This window comes from Parambassis ranga, chromosome 24 (genome assembly GCF_900634625.1).
Source record: "Parambassis ranga chromosome 24, fParRan2.1, whole genome shotgun sequence".
In the NCBI taxonomy this organism is placed as follows: Eukaryota; Metazoa; Chordata; class Actinopteri; family Ambassidae; genus Parambassis; species Parambassis ranga.
In genome coordinates, this window is record NC_041043.1 from 14,679,366 (window position 1) to 14,695,293 (window position 15,928).

At 46.4% G+C, this 15,928-nt stretch overlaps 2 protein-coding genes and 4 non-coding genes across 8 annotated transcripts; 4 read left to right on the plus strand and 2 right to left on the minus strand.

Annotated features, from left to right (window-relative positions):
* The first annotated feature begins 4,347 nt into the window (after window positions 1–4,347).
* LOC114429272 (5S ribosomal RNA) lies at window positions 4,348–4,466 on the plus strand. Its single transcript, XR_003669647.1, has one exon. It is a non-coding gene; the product is annotated as a 5S ribosomal RNA (ribosomal RNA).
* Window positions 4,467–4,806: 340 nt separating this feature from the next.
* On the minus strand, window positions 4,807–4,925 carry LOC114429297 (5S ribosomal RNA). The gene has a single exon (XR_003669670.1). It is a non-coding gene; the product is annotated as a 5S ribosomal RNA (ribosomal RNA).
* Window positions 4,926–5,271: 346 nt separating this feature from the next.
* Window positions 5,272–5,390, plus strand: LOC114429273 (5S ribosomal RNA). The gene has a single exon (XR_003669648.1). It is a non-coding gene; the product is annotated as a 5S ribosomal RNA (ribosomal RNA).
* Window positions 5,391–5,677: 287 nt separating this feature from the next.
* On the minus strand, window positions 5,678–5,796 carry LOC114429275 (5S ribosomal RNA). Its single transcript, XR_003669650.1, has one exon. It is a non-coding gene; the product is annotated as a 5S ribosomal RNA (ribosomal RNA).
* Window positions 5,797–6,122: 326 nt separating this feature from the next.
* Window positions 6,123–10,711, plus strand: wdr6 (WD repeat domain 6). 2 transcript variants are annotated; one of them, XM_028396577.1, is made up of 7 exons: window positions 6,123–6,257; window positions 6,385–6,482; window positions 6,649–6,768; window positions 6,885–9,462; window positions 9,588–9,665; window positions 9,745–9,861; window positions 9,979–10,711. In XM_028396577.1, exons 2-7 carry the CDS (start codon window positions 6,407–6,409, stop codon window positions 10,655–10,657), a joined length of 3,648 nt encoding a protein of 1,215 aa, XP_028252378.1. In that variant the 5' UTR covers window positions 6,123–6,257; window positions 6,385–6,406; the 3' UTR covers window positions 10,658–10,711. The 2 variants fall into 2 exon arrangements, with proteins under 2 accessions (XP_028252378.1, XP_028252379.1); XM_028396578.1 differs by having other exon boundaries at window positions 6,139–6,253.
* Window positions 10,712–11,019: 308 nt separating this feature from the next.
* katna1 (katanin p60 (ATPase containing) subunit A 1) lies at window positions 11,020–15,925 on the plus strand. Of its 2 annotated transcripts, none has more exons than XM_028396579.1 (11): window positions 11,020–11,091; window positions 12,521–12,686; window positions 12,782–12,921; window positions 13,432–13,636; window positions 13,829–13,944; window positions 14,032–14,137; window positions 14,210–14,368; window positions 14,510–14,636; window positions 14,727–14,861; window positions 15,099–15,225; window positions 15,311–15,925. In XM_028396579.1, the coding sequence occupies exons 2-11, from the start codon at window positions 12,525–12,527 to the stop codon at window positions 15,507–15,509; spliced, it is 1,476 nt and encodes a 491-aa protein (XP_028252380.1). In that variant the 5' UTR covers window positions 11,020–11,091; window positions 12,521–12,524; the 3' UTR covers window positions 15,510–15,925. The 2 variants fall into 2 exon arrangements, with proteins under 2 accessions (XP_028252380.1, XP_028252381.1); XM_028396580.1 differs by having other exon boundaries at window positions 12,524–12,686.
* Window positions 15,926–15,928: the final 3 nt, after the last annotated feature.

The following is a 15,928-nucleotide window of genomic DNA, read 5'->3' on the forward strand; positions in this document are numbered from 1 at the left end:
ATGTGGCGTGTGTGTATGCTGGGGCGGGGGGTCGGCTGATCGCATTGGACCTGAAGGGAAATAGGGGGGTGCTGAGGGTGCTTAATGTCTATGGGAGCAATATCGAAATGGAGAGGAAAGATTTTATTCGAACGGAGCTCGGCAAGTGGGTCACAGGGCATTGTGTATTGGTGGGGGATTTTAACATTATTTTAACAGATAAAGACACGTCGAATACCAACCCGCTTAAGGGTGACGTCAGCAGGCAGGAGCTGAACCGCCTGATGTCGGTTTGTAATCTCACAGACATCTGGAGGGCGCTTAACCCGGAGGTGAGGGGTTACTCTCGGCGACAAGTCGTTAGGGGGGAGTTAAAGCAGTCGCGAATTGATCTTGCTTTGGTGTCGGCAGGACTGGTCCCCAGCATAAGTGCCGTAACATATGTACAGAACAGGTGGAGTGATCATTCCTCTTTGGTGGTTCAATTATGGGGGGCGGGCAGGTGCAGGAACGGGGGTATGTGGATTTTAAATAATAGCGTTTTGGGGGATGAGGTGTTTTTGAGGAAAATGGGGGCTTTTTTGGGGGAAGTGCGAGAGGAGATGGTGGGCACTGCCGATCTGCAGGGATGGTGGGAGGGAGTGAAGGAAAGGATCAAGTGGCTGTGCATCAGGTACTGTAGAAGGAAGAGATGGGAGGCGAAACAGGAGGAGAGGGAACTGTTGGAGGTAGCCAAGCAGGAGCAACGGAAAATAGGAGAAAACCCGGCTCGGGATGTCACGTTATTGTCGGTGGCGCTGGCAAAATTGCATAATCTGACGGTGACCAAGTGTAGGGCGGCAGCGATTCGAGCCAAGGCGGAATACTTAGTGGACGGGGAGAAGTCAACGGCGTTCTTCTTAGGCCTAGAAAAGCAGCGGCAGCAACGGGCGTATATAAGGGAGGTTGAAGATAGGGAGGGCAAAATGGTGAGCGAGGTGGAGGAGGTGCTGCTGGCAGCCCAGGAGTTTTACAGGGAGTTGTTCACCAGCCAGGGCATCGACGCGGAGCAGCTGAACGGTAGTGTGGCTCTCCTGCAGAGAGCGCTGGATGCAGCGGATAGGGAGGCCTGTGATTCGGACCTCACCCTGCCACAGCTTATGGTAGCGATCGAGGGGCTGAACCGAGGCAAAAGCCCTGGATGGGATGGCCTCACGGGCGAATTCTATAAGATCTTTAAACTCCAACTAGCCCCTATTCTGTTGGCTGTCTATAGGGATATAGAACAAAAAGGAGGGACGACTACGAATTTTTCCAAGGGGGTCATAACGTTGGTATACAAGCGGAGGGGGGGAGCACATAAATTGGAGAATTATAGGCCGATCAGCCTGTTAAACACGGACTACAAGGTCTTGGCGAAAGTGCTGGCAAATAGGCTAAAACACGTGATAGAAGTGGTGGTGGGTCCGGATCAGGCATATGGCGTGCCGGGCAGGGACATCTCCGACTCTGCCCTGGCGGTCAAGTGCCTGACCAGACATATGTGCACGACGGGCGGCTTCTTGCTCAGTGTTGATTTCGAGAAGGCGTTTGACCGGGTGGAACATGCTTTTCTGTGGCGAGTTCTAGATAAGCTAGGTTTCGGAGCTCGGTACATTAACTGGATTAAGGCTTTGTACAGGGGGGCCACTAGCTGTGTGAAACTGAATGGTGTGTGCAGCGGTGGGTTTCCTCTGGAAAGGTCGATCCGACAGGGATGCCCGCTGTCCGCCATGCTATTCACCCTGGTCACCGAGCCTCTGGCGGCGGCGGTCAATGCTGACGAGGGCATCCAGGGCGTACGGGTGGGTGACTCACAGCACTACAAAATAATCCAATATGCGGATGACACGAATATTACGGTGGTGGATCAGGATAGTGTAGATAGGGTGGTGAGGCGGGTGAAGGAGTACTGTGCGGCGTCGGGGGCGAGGATGAATGCGGCAAAGACACTCCTTATGGGATGCGGGACGGAGGAACGCACTGTGAACCGGTGGGGCTTCATGGACGCGGGGAACACAATAAAAATACTGGGGATCTGGATGGGGAAGGGGGAGCAAAGCGCAATAGATAAGAACTGGGATGGGGTGCAGGGGAAAATGCGGACAATAATTAATATGTGGAAACAGCGGAGGGTGGGGATAAAAGGCAAGGTTGTAATTGTGAACTCCTTGCTTATGTCCTTGTTGAACCATGTGCTGGCTGTCTGTCCCCTTTCCCAGCGGAGGGAGAGGGACATCAGTGGGACCATCGGCGGTTTTCTGTGGGGCTCGGGGATGAATCAGGTGGCTACTGACGTCATGATCCAGGAGGAGAGCAGAGGCGGTCTGAGGTTGGTCAGTGTAGGGTGCAGGAAACATGCTTTGCGGGTTAAATTGATTAAAAAGCTTCTGACACCAGGGGCTTCTGGCCCGAAGTGGAGGTCTTTCTTGATCCAGGACCTGCGACTCGAACCGCCTCTGGGCCTGTGGGGTCTCTGTCAGAGGCGCTCCCCCGGGGGCCTGGGGGTGGTCGAGCCTCTGGCAGAAGAAATAGTGGTAGCCTGGGCTGGTCTGAGGCCCCTACTGGAAGCAAAGGTGATTAACACCCTACAGGCACGAGCGCAGCCCATCTTCAGCAATCCAGAGATCCGCTGGGGAGGGAGGGAGTTAGAATGTGCAGCGATGGAGCGAGCTGGGCTGCTCAGGGTGGGAGACGTGGTTGACCGGGCCGGTGGTCTTGATGTTGGGCGGGTCCTGGCCGCCCTGCAGGGGAGGGGGGTAAAATACGGGAAACCGGCCATAATGGGGGTCTGTGCAAAGCTGGCTGACTCCATCCCTCGGCGGTGGCTAGTGTTGGCCAAGGGGCAGGGGGAGTCGGCGCAGCCTGCTGATGGTATGTGTGAGTTCTCTCTACCACAGGGGGGAACCAATCTGCTGGACCTGAGAACAAAGGCGCTTTACCAGATGTTCGTGAACGGCAGACGGAGGGCTCCGGCGGCTGACCGGGCGTGGGAGAGGGTCTTCCCGGGTCTGCGGGGGGACCGCATCTGGGCCACCCTTAAGAAGAGCATCGCCCCGGGTGCGGTGCACAACACGGATTTCCGTTTGAGGCACAGAAAGACGCATCCGGGGGTGGTGCTGCACCAAATAAATAAGGAGGTGTTTGCCAGGGGCTGCTCTGTGTGCGGAGCAGAAGCAGAGACGTTGGAACATATGTTCCTGGACTGCCCGAGGCTTACGCCCTTTCTACGCCGGCTGAGGGACTTCCTGCGGGATGGAGCAGGCATGCTGTGGGGAGAAGAGAGGGAGTGGCGGTTGTTTCTCTTGTTTGGTGACACTGCGACGTACAGCAATTCGACCATAGTGAACCTGGTTGGACAATTTGCAAAGCACGCCATATACGTTGCAAGGAACACCAAGCTGAAAGAGGGTCGGACTTTGAACACGTGGGACTTTTTTACGCTGACCCTGAAGCAGTTCATCAGAGCACGGGTGGAATGGGGAGCACGTAGGGGGATGAGGGTGATGCAGGGACACAACGTGTTTCACGTGGAGAATGGAAGGGTGTATTTTACTTTTTGAAGCGTGAGACATTGATGGAAACGGTTGCATGCATGTATTTTGTTCTGCTTTATTGTAAATATCTTCTATGACTAATTTTATAATAAAAAAAAAAAAAAAAAAACACGCCCGATCTCGTCTGATCTCGGAAGCTAAGCAGAGTCGGGCCTGGTCAGTACTTGGATGGGAGACCGCCTGGGAATACCAGGTGCTGTAAGCTTTTATTTACAGACAGCAGAGGTCGCTGTTTCACCTGTATAAGATAAGATAAGATAAGATAAAACCTCTGGTTCTCTTTGTGTTACTTTATTGTTAATGAGGTTAAACTTTGTGACTTCATTCAGAGTTCTTGTCATGTATTCTATGGACATTAAATACTCACAGAGAGCACTGATGACTGACAGGAGAGTAAAACTCTGATATTAGTGCACTGTGGACAATTACAAATACATTACTATTAGTGTTTTAATGTAAATCTGTCTGCATAAACAGGAGCAGCAGTGAACTCTTGTGTCAAAGCAGAAAAGCTTACAGCACCTGGTATTCCCTAATTCTAGGTATTAGAATTTAGAGTGCAATGTACACATGTTGTGGTTCCAGGGTCTTTTTCTGGAAGTAGGGTTGTGAAGTAGTGTTTATTATTTATTTATTTTATATTTATTTATTTTACTTACCTTCTCCCATTGCTTTATTAATTATAACATCCCCTGTAACATTTGGTGACATTTTAAAGGACATAAATGAGCTCAGATTTTTACGCTGTTGATGACTAACGGGTTTGAAAGAGCTGATAGTGACTTGATCTCTTGCTTACGGCCACACTACTCTGAACACGCCCGATCTCGTCTGATCTCGGAAGCTAAGCAGAGTCGGGCCTGGTCAGTACTTGGATGGGAGACCGCCTGGGAATACCAGGTGCTGTAAGCTTTTCTGCTTTGACACAAGCATTCACTGCTGCTCCTGTTTATGCAGGCAGATTTAAATTAAAACAAAAATAGTAATGTATTTATCATTTTACACAGTGCACTAATATCAGAGTTTTACTCTCCTGTCAGTCATCAGTGCTCTCTGAGTATTTAATGTCCATAAAATACATGACAAGAACTCTGAATGAAGTCACAAACTTTGATCTCTTTAACAATAAAGTGACACAAACAAAACAAGATCCACGAAGAATACATAAAAATAAATTACTGCATTCACAACTGTCCACATAAACAGGTGAAACAGCGACCTCTGCTGTCTGTAAATAAAACTGCAATTAAAAAGCTTACAGCACCTGGTATTCCCAGGCGGTCTCCCATCCAAGTACTGACCAGGCCCGACTCTGCTTAGCTTCCGAGATCAGACGAGATCGGGTGTGTTCAGAGTAGTGTGGCCGTAAGCGAGAGAATGTATAACTATCAGGACATTTAAACGTGTTAGAGTCGATCAAGAGAATTGATAAATATTTTTACTTATGTCTAATTATATCAAATATTAACCATAAAGAGTAAAAAAAACATCAAAAGAAGCTGTGAATATATTATTGTCATTAAAATACAAAGAAGGAGAAAAATAGACGAACATTATTTATCTTTGTATTTCCTTGTTTAACTGATGTATAATTTTTTTTGTCTCCGTCACACAAAATGTTTATTTTTGACGATATAATTTGACATAAACGCTACTCAGATATTCAGATTGTTTGTGTCTAACACGTATAAAAGTCCTGATAGTTGTATATTCTCTCGCTTACGGCCACACTACTCTGAACACGCCCGATCTCGTCTGATCTCGGAAGCTAAGCAGAGTCGGGCCTGGTCAGTACTTGGATGGGAGACCGCCTGGGAATACCAGGTGCTGTAAGCTTTTTATTTACAGACAGCAGAGGTCGCTGTTTCACCTGTATAAGACAAGATAAGATAAAACTTCTGGTTTTCTTTGTGTTACTTTATTGTTAATGAGGTTAAACTTTGTGACTTCATTGAGTCATGTATTCTATGGACATCAAATACTCACAGAGAGCACTGATGACTGACAGGAGAGTAAAACTCTGATATTTGTGCACTGTGTAAAATCATAAATACATTAGTGTTTTAATTTAAATCTGTCTGCATAAACAGGAGCAGCAGTGAACTCTTGTGTCAAAAGAGAAAAGCTTACAGCACCTGGTATTCCCAGGCGGTCTCCCATCCAAGTACTGACCAGGCCCGACTCTGCTTAGCTTCCGAGATCAGACGAGATCGGGCGTGTTCAGAGTAGTGTGGCCGTAAGCGAGGGAACATGTGGTTATCATGACTTTTATACATGTTTGACATCATGTTATATAGTGTCTGTATAAATTGTATCACCGCGGAATAAAGCACAACATTAACCCGACACACTGAGCAGAGAAAACGAAGCAGCGCTCAGCACTGAGAGAAGCTAACTGCTAAGCTAGCAGAATAAAAAATAAAATAGTTATCCACAACTGTAACTCTTCAAAGAACTATTCTGGATTACAGTGCACACGTTATATTATTTTTTAAAATAGTTATTAATTATAGTTATATATATATATATATATAATTTTATCTTTGACGCAACAGCAACAACAGGAAGTGACGCAACAACACGGAAACGTCAACGCAGTAGAAGAAGAACACACACATGGCTACATGGTGCTGAAATGCCGTCGTGTTTTACAATAAGGATTTTATGCAAACGTTAAAGAACAGTCTTTGATGCTGTCTGTGTGTAAGAACGTTATATCTTTTCTCTGTGGTCTTTACCAAATAATGAGGAATGCTCCTGTTATTAGCTTGTTTTGCTAGCTGAAATGCTAATGTATTAACATTTAGTACATGACTTTATATGTTGGAAGCTCCAGTGAAAAGTTGTTGGACATGGAACTGGAGACAGCTGCCCTGGTAGCTCCAGTCACAAGCTTGGAGTTTATTCAGGATTCATTTCTGCTGACAGGTAAGCATACAGGTTTACTCATTGGTTCTCATTAGGGTAGGACTTATAAATGACCCCAAATAAGAGCTATATGGTTTAAAACACTATGACCTTATTGGACTGATCCTATTACCTCATGTTTACTTGATTGCTTTGTCTAAATTATGACCATTTACCTTCCTGGCAGGTGAAGGTCCGGTCCTGTCTGTGTACACCTTGCAGCCTCATCCTGATGCCTGCGCCTCAGTTAACGTGCTTCAGCACTACAGGATCCACGGAATAAGACCCAGACCTGTAAAGAAACATGGTTAGCAATAGCATTTTTTAATATTAATTTTTGTTTTTAATGAATTTAGTTTTTGTTTAAAGATGTTCATAATACATTTTGGCTCATCCAAGTGTTCTGCATTCTGGACTTAACAGGACAGAGCTCCACCACTGAGCCCAACTTATTCGACTTGGCTGTAGTTGGAGGCAAAGCTGTAAGGCTGGTGAGGCTCCACTTGGATCTCCAGGATGAACACCAGCTGTACTTTGAGGTCCTGGGTCCCCTTATGAAGCTGCAGGACTGGGTCCTGGATGTCCGCTGGCTCTCTGGAGACAAACAGCAACTGCTTTGTGTGGCTGTCGCCCACAGCAGTGTTGTACTCTTGGACAGTGTTACAGGAAATGCGTTGATTCAGCGTTCCTGTACGGAGGGCTGTTTGCTCTACTCTGCCCTCCTCCTGGTACATGAATCCTGGGCAGATACCGTCATAGTAGGAGGGACTGTTTTCAACCAGCTGGTTCTTTGGAAACCTGGAGGAGGAGATGAAAGTAGTGGCTCTGAGCAGAGAGCTTCCGTTGAGCGGCGTCTGTTGGGCCACAGCGGTGTCATCTTCAGCATCACTTACCTCCAAGAGAAAGGCTATCTGGCTTCAGCCTCTGATGATCGCAGTGTGCGCGTGTGGGGTGTCGGGACTTTAGGGGGCCCTGGAGGAATTTGTGGGGACATGAACCCGACTTGTTTACAGGTCCTGTATGGCCACCACGCCAGGGTGTTCTCAGTGCACCTCTCACTGGGGAAAGTGTTCAGCGCTGGTGAAGATGGGGCCTGTTTAATGTGGGACTGGACTGGAGGTGGGAGGGTGGTTCGCACATTGAAGGGACATCGGGCGGGAGGGGTCCGTGCACTGGCAGTCAGCGAGAGAACAGGAGATGGAGAGAGATGGGTGGCTACTGGAGGGGCGGATGGAGGTGTGAGGTTGTGGAGAGTGGATGACAGCGAGGAGAGCGTGCAGGAGGCAGTGACAGAGAAGCTAACCGACCTCAAGTTTCCCGATCACGGCCTGCCTAAAGTGGTTTGTATTGCAGCAGCAGAGGATGAAAATACAAGCTGGAGTCGGAGTAAGATTGAAGTCTGCACTGACAGGGGAGTAGTTTGCCAGTACAGTGACGGGAAGTGGACCATCCTGTGGCAGGGGACTGCTGAATTTCAGTCATACTGTGTGATGGAAACAGTAACGGTAAAAGTGAAAGACTCATCCACCAAAGCTCATTTGTGCGCTGTGGGAAACCTCACAGGATCCATACAGGTCTTTACCACCTCTCATCCTCAGTCTGGGCATCTTCTCACAGGTGGAGCAGGGAAGATCCACAGTCTTCTATGGCACAAGGAAAAAGAACATGTATATTTGCTAGCATCAAGCGCTGAAGGGATTGTCTATCGCTGGTGTATAGAGGTGACATTAAATGAAGACTGTTTGTTAGTTCTCAACATAAATCCGTTTCCCTCTTTCCTCCTTCCTGCCTGTGCTAAACGCTGGCTTACAGCAGCAGTGTGTCTCCAGGAGGAGCTTTGGGTGTGTGGAGACAGAAGAGGGTCGTTGCTTTTGTTTCAGGATCAAATGAATGGAAAAGAAACTGAGGATGAAAATGGACTCGTAAAGAAAGGAAGCACAAAGGTGTGTGATGTAATCCTGCAGCCAATCAGCTATCTGTTTGGCGTGCATGGAAAACAAGGTGTCACTTCAGTGTATGCATACCAAGGTCTGCTCTACAGCACAGGTAGGGACGGGTGTGTGAGGGTTTTCAGAGTGTGTGCAACACCTTCAAAGAAACTAGAGAGCAGCGTTGGACACAGTGTAGAGAGCCGAGAACAGCTCCAGCTGGAGGTTCTCAGAGTCCAGCGGGCCTGCAAGGGTATGGAGTGGCTGGAGAGAATTATGATTCTCGACCCTGAAATTCCCCTGGAGGATGAGAACGAGTGTGAGACAGAAAAGTTAGACAAATGGTGCTTTAGAGATGGAGAACAGAAAGTACGAGAAGCCAGATTTGTCATTGTTGGCTTCCATGCAGTCCACTTTGTGGTGTGGGACCCAGTGAGACAGGAGAGGCTACTAGCAGTGCCTTGTGGAGGGGGACATCGGTCTTGGAGTCTCTGGCCATCTCAAACAGGAGTGTGGCCTGGATACGGAGCTCTGGTCTTCATCAAGCAGGGGGCTGTCCTGGCTTTGCAGCCTCCTGATGAGGCACTGTGCTGGGCGGGGAAGGCGGGAAGGACTGGAGGATTAGGCCTAAGAGAGGGGATACATGGTAAAGGCATCGGGTGTGTATGCAGGCTGGGGAGGATAGAAGCTGAGGGAGGCCTGGTGGAAAGAGAGGGAAGGCATTGGGAGGTGGTGGTGACAGGAGGAGAGGACACGAGCCTAACCGTGTTGGCGGTGCATCTTGTGTCGGGCAACATCAAAGTTCTGTCGGTCATCACAGACCACATCTCAAGCGTCCGCACAGTGACGGCGGTAACACATCCAGAGGGAGGCAGCAAACAGTCTCTGTCCGCCCTGCTCGTGTCGGCTGGTGGGCGGGCTCAAATACAGTGTTACCGCCTGTCAGTTGTCTGGGACAGGCAGAGACTGGCTCCTTCCTGTCAGGTAATCCAGGTGGCCCAGCACAGACTGGACGGACAGTGGGAGAAGAGGAGGAACCGACACAAGACTGTGAAAATGGACCCAGAAACAAGGCAAGTTTAAAGTCTTACAGTATGATCTCATTTTTCATGTGGTCGGCATTGATGTTTGTCTATCTAGTTGGGTGTAGCTGGTGTTGTTGGGTGTGGTTTGCTGAACCTTAATTTCATAATGTTAGGTACATGTCCATGGCGGTGGTGGATGTAAGGACAGACTGTGTGCTCCTGGCTCTCTCCTGCAGTGACGGTGCAGTCAGGTCGGTCTTATACTGTCCCCACATTTAGTACTCTGTTTCCTCACTGGGGGTTATTTCACTGTCTTCTGTCTTTTTCTAGATTGTTCTCAGTCAGCGAAGTTAAATGTCAGATTGAGTTGTTGTGGGAGACTTTCTACCACCAGCGCTGTGTGCTCAGTGTCGCCACCTGCAGCCTGGAGGATGATAAAGGGAACAGGTGACATCTTGTTTGTAGAAATGTTTGTGAAGCAGAGATTGAGTATTAAGCTGCTGAGTCTCAAAACTGGCCTTAATGCAGGAACTATTTGTTTTACTCTGTGCCTCCCTCTGTCAGGTACCTGCTGCTGTTCAGTGCTGCGACAGATGGGAAAATTGCAGCATGGCAGCTGACTGAAGCTTTATTCTCATCAACTGATACTACAAGAACTGAACTTGTCCCCTGCCTTGATTTTCCCGCCCACCAGAGTGGCATCAACTCACTTGCTGTTTGGACAGAGAAGCTTGGACAAGAAGAGGGTGGGTGCCTGGTAACTGTTGCTAGCGGAGGGGATGATGGACAGCTGACAGTGTCCACAGTTCAGGTGCAGGTTGGAGGCGGCGGTGGACTTTCTCAGACAGCTCCGTGTTCAAACCAGCTTCGGCTGCACCTATGCTCCCAGTCCTGCATCCCGCTGGCCCACGCTGCCCCCGTGACTGCCCTGAAGCTCCTGAGCCCAGGTCTTGTGGTCTCTACTTCCTCAGATCAGAGGGTTTACCTGTGGAGGGTCGACAGCAGCAGTATCAGCCAGAGTGCAGCACTGTGCTGCCATGTTGCAGACGCTGCAGGACTGGCTGTGTGGCAGGGTGAGGATGCAGAGGGGTCACCGGGATGTGAGCTGCAAGATAAAAAAGACACGGACATGACTGATCAAACTGTGAGAGGGGAGGACTTAGCTTCAACAGCTCCCTGTGAGAGAGGGTGGGTGCTGGTCTGTGGTCAGGGCTTCCAGCTACTACGAGTCAGAAACAGATGATCCAAGTTAGTCTGCAGGAAAAGTCAACACAAATAAAGTCAGAAGACTGAAGTGGTCACACACACATTTTTTTAATAATAATTTGTTATTAATCTTGACTGCATAAGTTGATTTTAAATATATTTTTTGAATAAAACATATGCTTGGTATTATATTATTTTTTTGTTTTTGAAAACACTACAGTATGTAAATAATTATTCAATAATAATAAAACAGATTTTCAAAGCAATCTAAGTAATACTTTGTTCAATTTCTGGCCAAACATGTTTATTTTGAAAATCAAAAGCGGAAGTCAAAACTCTCACTTAGCATACAGAACATGCGCAGTGGCTACTTCCGGGATAAACCGGACTAATGTCTGCGTTCTGTCGCCGCCCACAGCGGAACTCGTCAGAGGCGCCGCTCCGAGGATTTAGCGTGTGTTCATCTGAAAAGTTGAGTTTAAACCTTTTACTAAACAGTTTTGTGTAACATTTTGTTCATATTGTTACTTCAATATTGAAAGACGATTGACTTCCGGTTAAGATGGTGTTTTTTATACGTCATGTAGCAGGAAGAAGCTAAAAACAAGACACCCGGTTTGAAATCCAAAGTCAAGGATGCGTTAGCTGAAGTTTACGTCTTTACTGTGGAACGCACGTTAGCTTCATAAAGTTATTTTAGCAGTTTTAAGTTTAATATCAGCTTAATATCCACTTTTGTTTGTTTGCTCCTCACTTGTGTCGCATTTGGTCACTGTGGTGTTTTAGTGGGGCGAGGCTCCGTCTAATCTATGGATTCTGAAACTGAAGATAAAGTTACAGCTTTTATGTTTTCTGTCTCTTTGCCGGGTGACAAGACAGCAGCAGCAGAAAGTGTCAACTAGAAAAAGCATTTCCTGCAGAAAATGCCAGTTTGATTGCTGCAGCTGAAGCATTGCTCTGAATTGCTGCAATCTGAATTTAATTTGCTGAAACACGGTTAAGAATTTGAAAAGATGAAGCTCTTATTTTGAAAAGTAGTCTAAATCTTAATTAGGAGGAGACACATTTGGCAGATGGCCCTCATTGAAGGGCTCTCTCTCATAGACTTCAATGTTAAAAGGCTTTTGAATTTGCATTAATATTTTGAAAACGAACCATATTTGAACAAATCCGAATACAAGTTTAATAGCCCTCGAAGAGCTGAACAGAATGATGTTTGAACGGTTTCTGTAGCTGGAAGCATGTGGAACTAGTTACATGTCAAAGTTGGACGTCGGTTTGAAGGCTCCTCCATAGACTCCCATGTTTAAAAATGATGCAGAAATTGCTTAATATTTGAAAAACTATAATTTTTTAAAGAAAAAAACTTGAAGTTGACCCAGAATGTCCTCTGTGAGATGAACATTTTGATAGTTGAATGGCTCAAAACGTACGGAAGAAGAAGAAAGAGGGTGAAGAACAAGAACCTTTTTGATCTATTATTTCATTCAAAGAAGCAATGACATGTATCTTTAAGATTTAATGGCTAAAACACAGATAAACAGACCGCTTCCTCAGGTATAAGGTGTGTGTGTATATATATATATATATATATATATATATATATATATACATATATATATATATACATATATATATATATATATATACATATATATATATATATATATATATATATATATATATATATATATATATATATATATACATATATATATATATATATATACATATATATATATATATATATATATATATATATATATATATATATATATATATATATATATTTGCCATGGATCTGGATGCCCAAAGATATTTCGAGTAAATTCTGAGGGCTCAGAATTTAGGCTTAGATGTGGTTCAACAATAACACTGTGTAATCACTGTGTTTCCACAGCAGCATGAGTCTACAAGAGATCTTTGAGAATGTGAAGCTGGCTCGTGAATACGCCTTGCTGGGCAACTACAGCTCAGCCAGCGTTCTCTACCATGGGCTGCTGGAGCAAATCAAGAAAAACGTGTACACCGTGCGAGACAGCAGTACACAGCAGGGGTGGCAGCAGGTAAAGACGGCTGTCGGATAACATCAGGACAGACACTCTGTGTTTTTCTGACGTCAGCGTCTATATTTATTTATATATATTTTTTTATTTCTCAGGTGTGGCATGAAATCAACGAGGAGAAACGACAAGTCCAGGAACTGATGTCCTCTCTGGAGAGCTTTCAGCTGGACATGGCAGCTGTAAAACCCAGCAACCACGACGACTGTGAAATCAGGCCTGTGCATGTAGAACCAAGGTAGGTGTGTCTGTGTTCAGATTGCTGTTGGTGTACAACAGTCATATGATGGAGATTAACATGAGTCCCTGATGTGAGCTCCTTTTGTTCCTGCTCTGCCCTCCGCTGAGGTGCTCTGTAAATCCCACACGGCTTATTTTTGTAGAATGCACTTGTGTTGTTTACACAGTAAATCATAGAAAAAAGTTGATTTCTAAACATTTTAACTGAGCCATAATGAATAAAGCTGAGTAGATCTGATTATATTTTTTTCCAATTGTTGCATGTGATGCGTTCAAGGACCTCTGAAAAGCCTGACAGGGTAATATTTCTAATTTAGGGTGTTTAGTGGATCATACTGCACATGCACGTTGGAACTAGAATTAATTTACTTGTTATTTATTTACCTTGTTTTCCTAAAATTTCCCCTCGGGGATCAATAAAGTATCTCTCTACACTACATGACAAATGTCACAAACGGATCAAAATGTTCGTTGTTAACGGCACTGTGTCACTCTTCGTCTCTCACAGACATTCTCCGTGTCCTGTCAGGCGTCCTGCTAACGCTTATAAAGAGAGCAAACCTGCCAACAACCGTCTGAGCGTGGCTGTGAGGGCCCAGCAGAGGCACTCGCCTCGAGGGGCCAACGGGGACAGAGGCAAACCCCCCAAGGGCAGAGACAAGAAGGAATCCAAAGAAGCGAAGGAGGCTGCTGGCAAAGCGAAGGACGACAAGGTCAGAGGTCACACCGGCCGCGTGATGGCTTCACTGCCTGCCTCCTATTATAGCCTTACATATTATTCAGACACCACTATTTGCTTTGCTGATTAAACAGTGTCCACTTTGTTTACATGCTTCCAAACCCGTCGTTCCAGTTTTTGCATTGGTGACCTGAGGAGAGTCATGTGACTTTTGTCTCCCTATCAGAGCAAAGCTGATGTCCAGGAGAAAGAAATGAAAAAGTTTGATGGGACAGGATATGATAAAGACCTCGTGGAGGCTCTGGAGAGAGACATCATATCTCAGAATCCAAGTGTGAAATGGTCGGTGTGCCAACACGTGAAAATAATATTAGAACGCCGTCTAATCTGACCTGTAACAGTTCTTTTCTTGCATATCTGTCTCTTCAGGGACGACATTGCAGACTTGGAGGATGCAAAGAAGCTCCTGAAAGAGGCCGTGGTGTTGCCCATGTGGATGCCAGCATTTTTCAAAGGCATACGAAGACCATGGAAGGTACTGACTGAAGAGACCGTGTGTACAGTTTTCTACTGTCGCTGTGTTACATGAAGTCACTTCCTGCTGTAGGGCGTGCTCATGGTGGGACCTCCAGGCACGGGGAAAACACTTTTGGCCAAAGCGGTCGCTACAGAATGCAGAACCACTTTCTTCAACGTCTCCTCGTCCACGCTTACCTCCAAGTACAGAGGAGAGTCGGAGAAGCTGGTTCGCCTGCTCTTTGAAATGGTAAGCTTGATTTTGGAGAATTCTGGCGGCCCTCTAGTGGTCGAAAATAAAATGCGCTTCACTAAAATGGGTGGATAACTTGGAGAAAAAGCTTTTGCCAATCCCTTTGCCTTCCTTGTCATTTGACGCATCCTCGCACAGGCTCGTTTTTACGCCCCCACAACCATCTTCATTGATGAAATTGACTCCATGTGCAGCCGCAGAGGGACCTCGGAGGAGCATGAAGCCAGCAGGAGAGTAAAGGCGGAGCTGCTGGTGCAGATGGACGGTACGATCCGCATCTAATCTGTGTTTGAGCTGCAGACGTCTCCTGATTGAGATTGTGTTTAGATGTTATTGTTGCCGTTTTTCTGCTCAGGTGTCGGTGGGGCGTCGGAGAACGACGACCCGTCAAAGATGGTGATGGTGCTGGCTGCCACCAACTTCCCGTGGGACATCGACGAGGCTCTGAGGAGAAGGCTGGAGAAGAGGATCTACATCCCTCTGCCTTCAAGTACAGGCTTTTCTATCTATAAGCTGAAAACTGTTACTGCTACTGATCATTGATCAAAGATCATTGAAAGCCAAAAACACAAACCTTTGTCATGTGAGTCAATCATGGCTTCATAGTGACGAAGTCCTCAGTCTTTTTTGTGTCGTCTGTGTTGCCTGGCTGGTTGTTCTGACCTGTCACAGCTTCTACAGAAACACTTCCTGCTCGCTCCGTTCACTCTTGCCTCCATGTTTGCAGCTAAGGGGCGAGTGGAGCTGCTCAGGATAAACCTGAAGGAACTGGAGCTCGCCGGCGACGTGAACTTGGACAAGATCGCAGAGCAGATGGAGGGTTACTCAGGAGCCGACATCACCAACGTGTGCAGGTCAGAGTTAAAATATGAAGGCGTCCTTTAAACCAGTTTAAAGCCTGTAGTTCATAGTAACCGGGCATCTCCTGTCATCTTACAGGGACGCCTCTCTGATGGCCATGAGGCGTAGAATCGAGGGCCTGACGCCGGAGGAGATCCGCAACATTTCCCGGGACGAGATGCACATGCCCACCACCATGGAGGACTTTGAATCAGCTCTGAGGAAAGTGTCCAAATCTGTATCTGCGGCCGACCTGGAGAAGTACGAGAAGTGGATTGAAGAGTTTGGATCCTGCTGAGGAGGAGGAGGAGGAGGAGGGGAAATGATGTCTGAACTGTTAGTGCGGTTGTGTAATCAGGTAACAGAGAGCTTTGTTTTATTATATTAGATCAGCAAGTGCACTTAAAGTATCACCTCTTTGAACACGATGTGATTATCTTACTCTGAAAAGTTAACTTGAAGAATCGGTAGGACTATTTTAGCGGTGGGAGCTCTGAAATCAGCAGAAAAGACCAATCAGATGTAGACAAACAGAAACCATGACCAAGTTTCACCACTACTTCCTCTAAGTGTCATTGTCTTTGTTTCGTTGTATTTGTCGAGATGCTTCAGAGCCAATCAGATTTGTTTTTATTGCACTTTTATTTACATTTTTCTCTCATTTTCCGTAACACTAACAAGATATTTCTATAAATAAAGTTTATATTAACAATATAT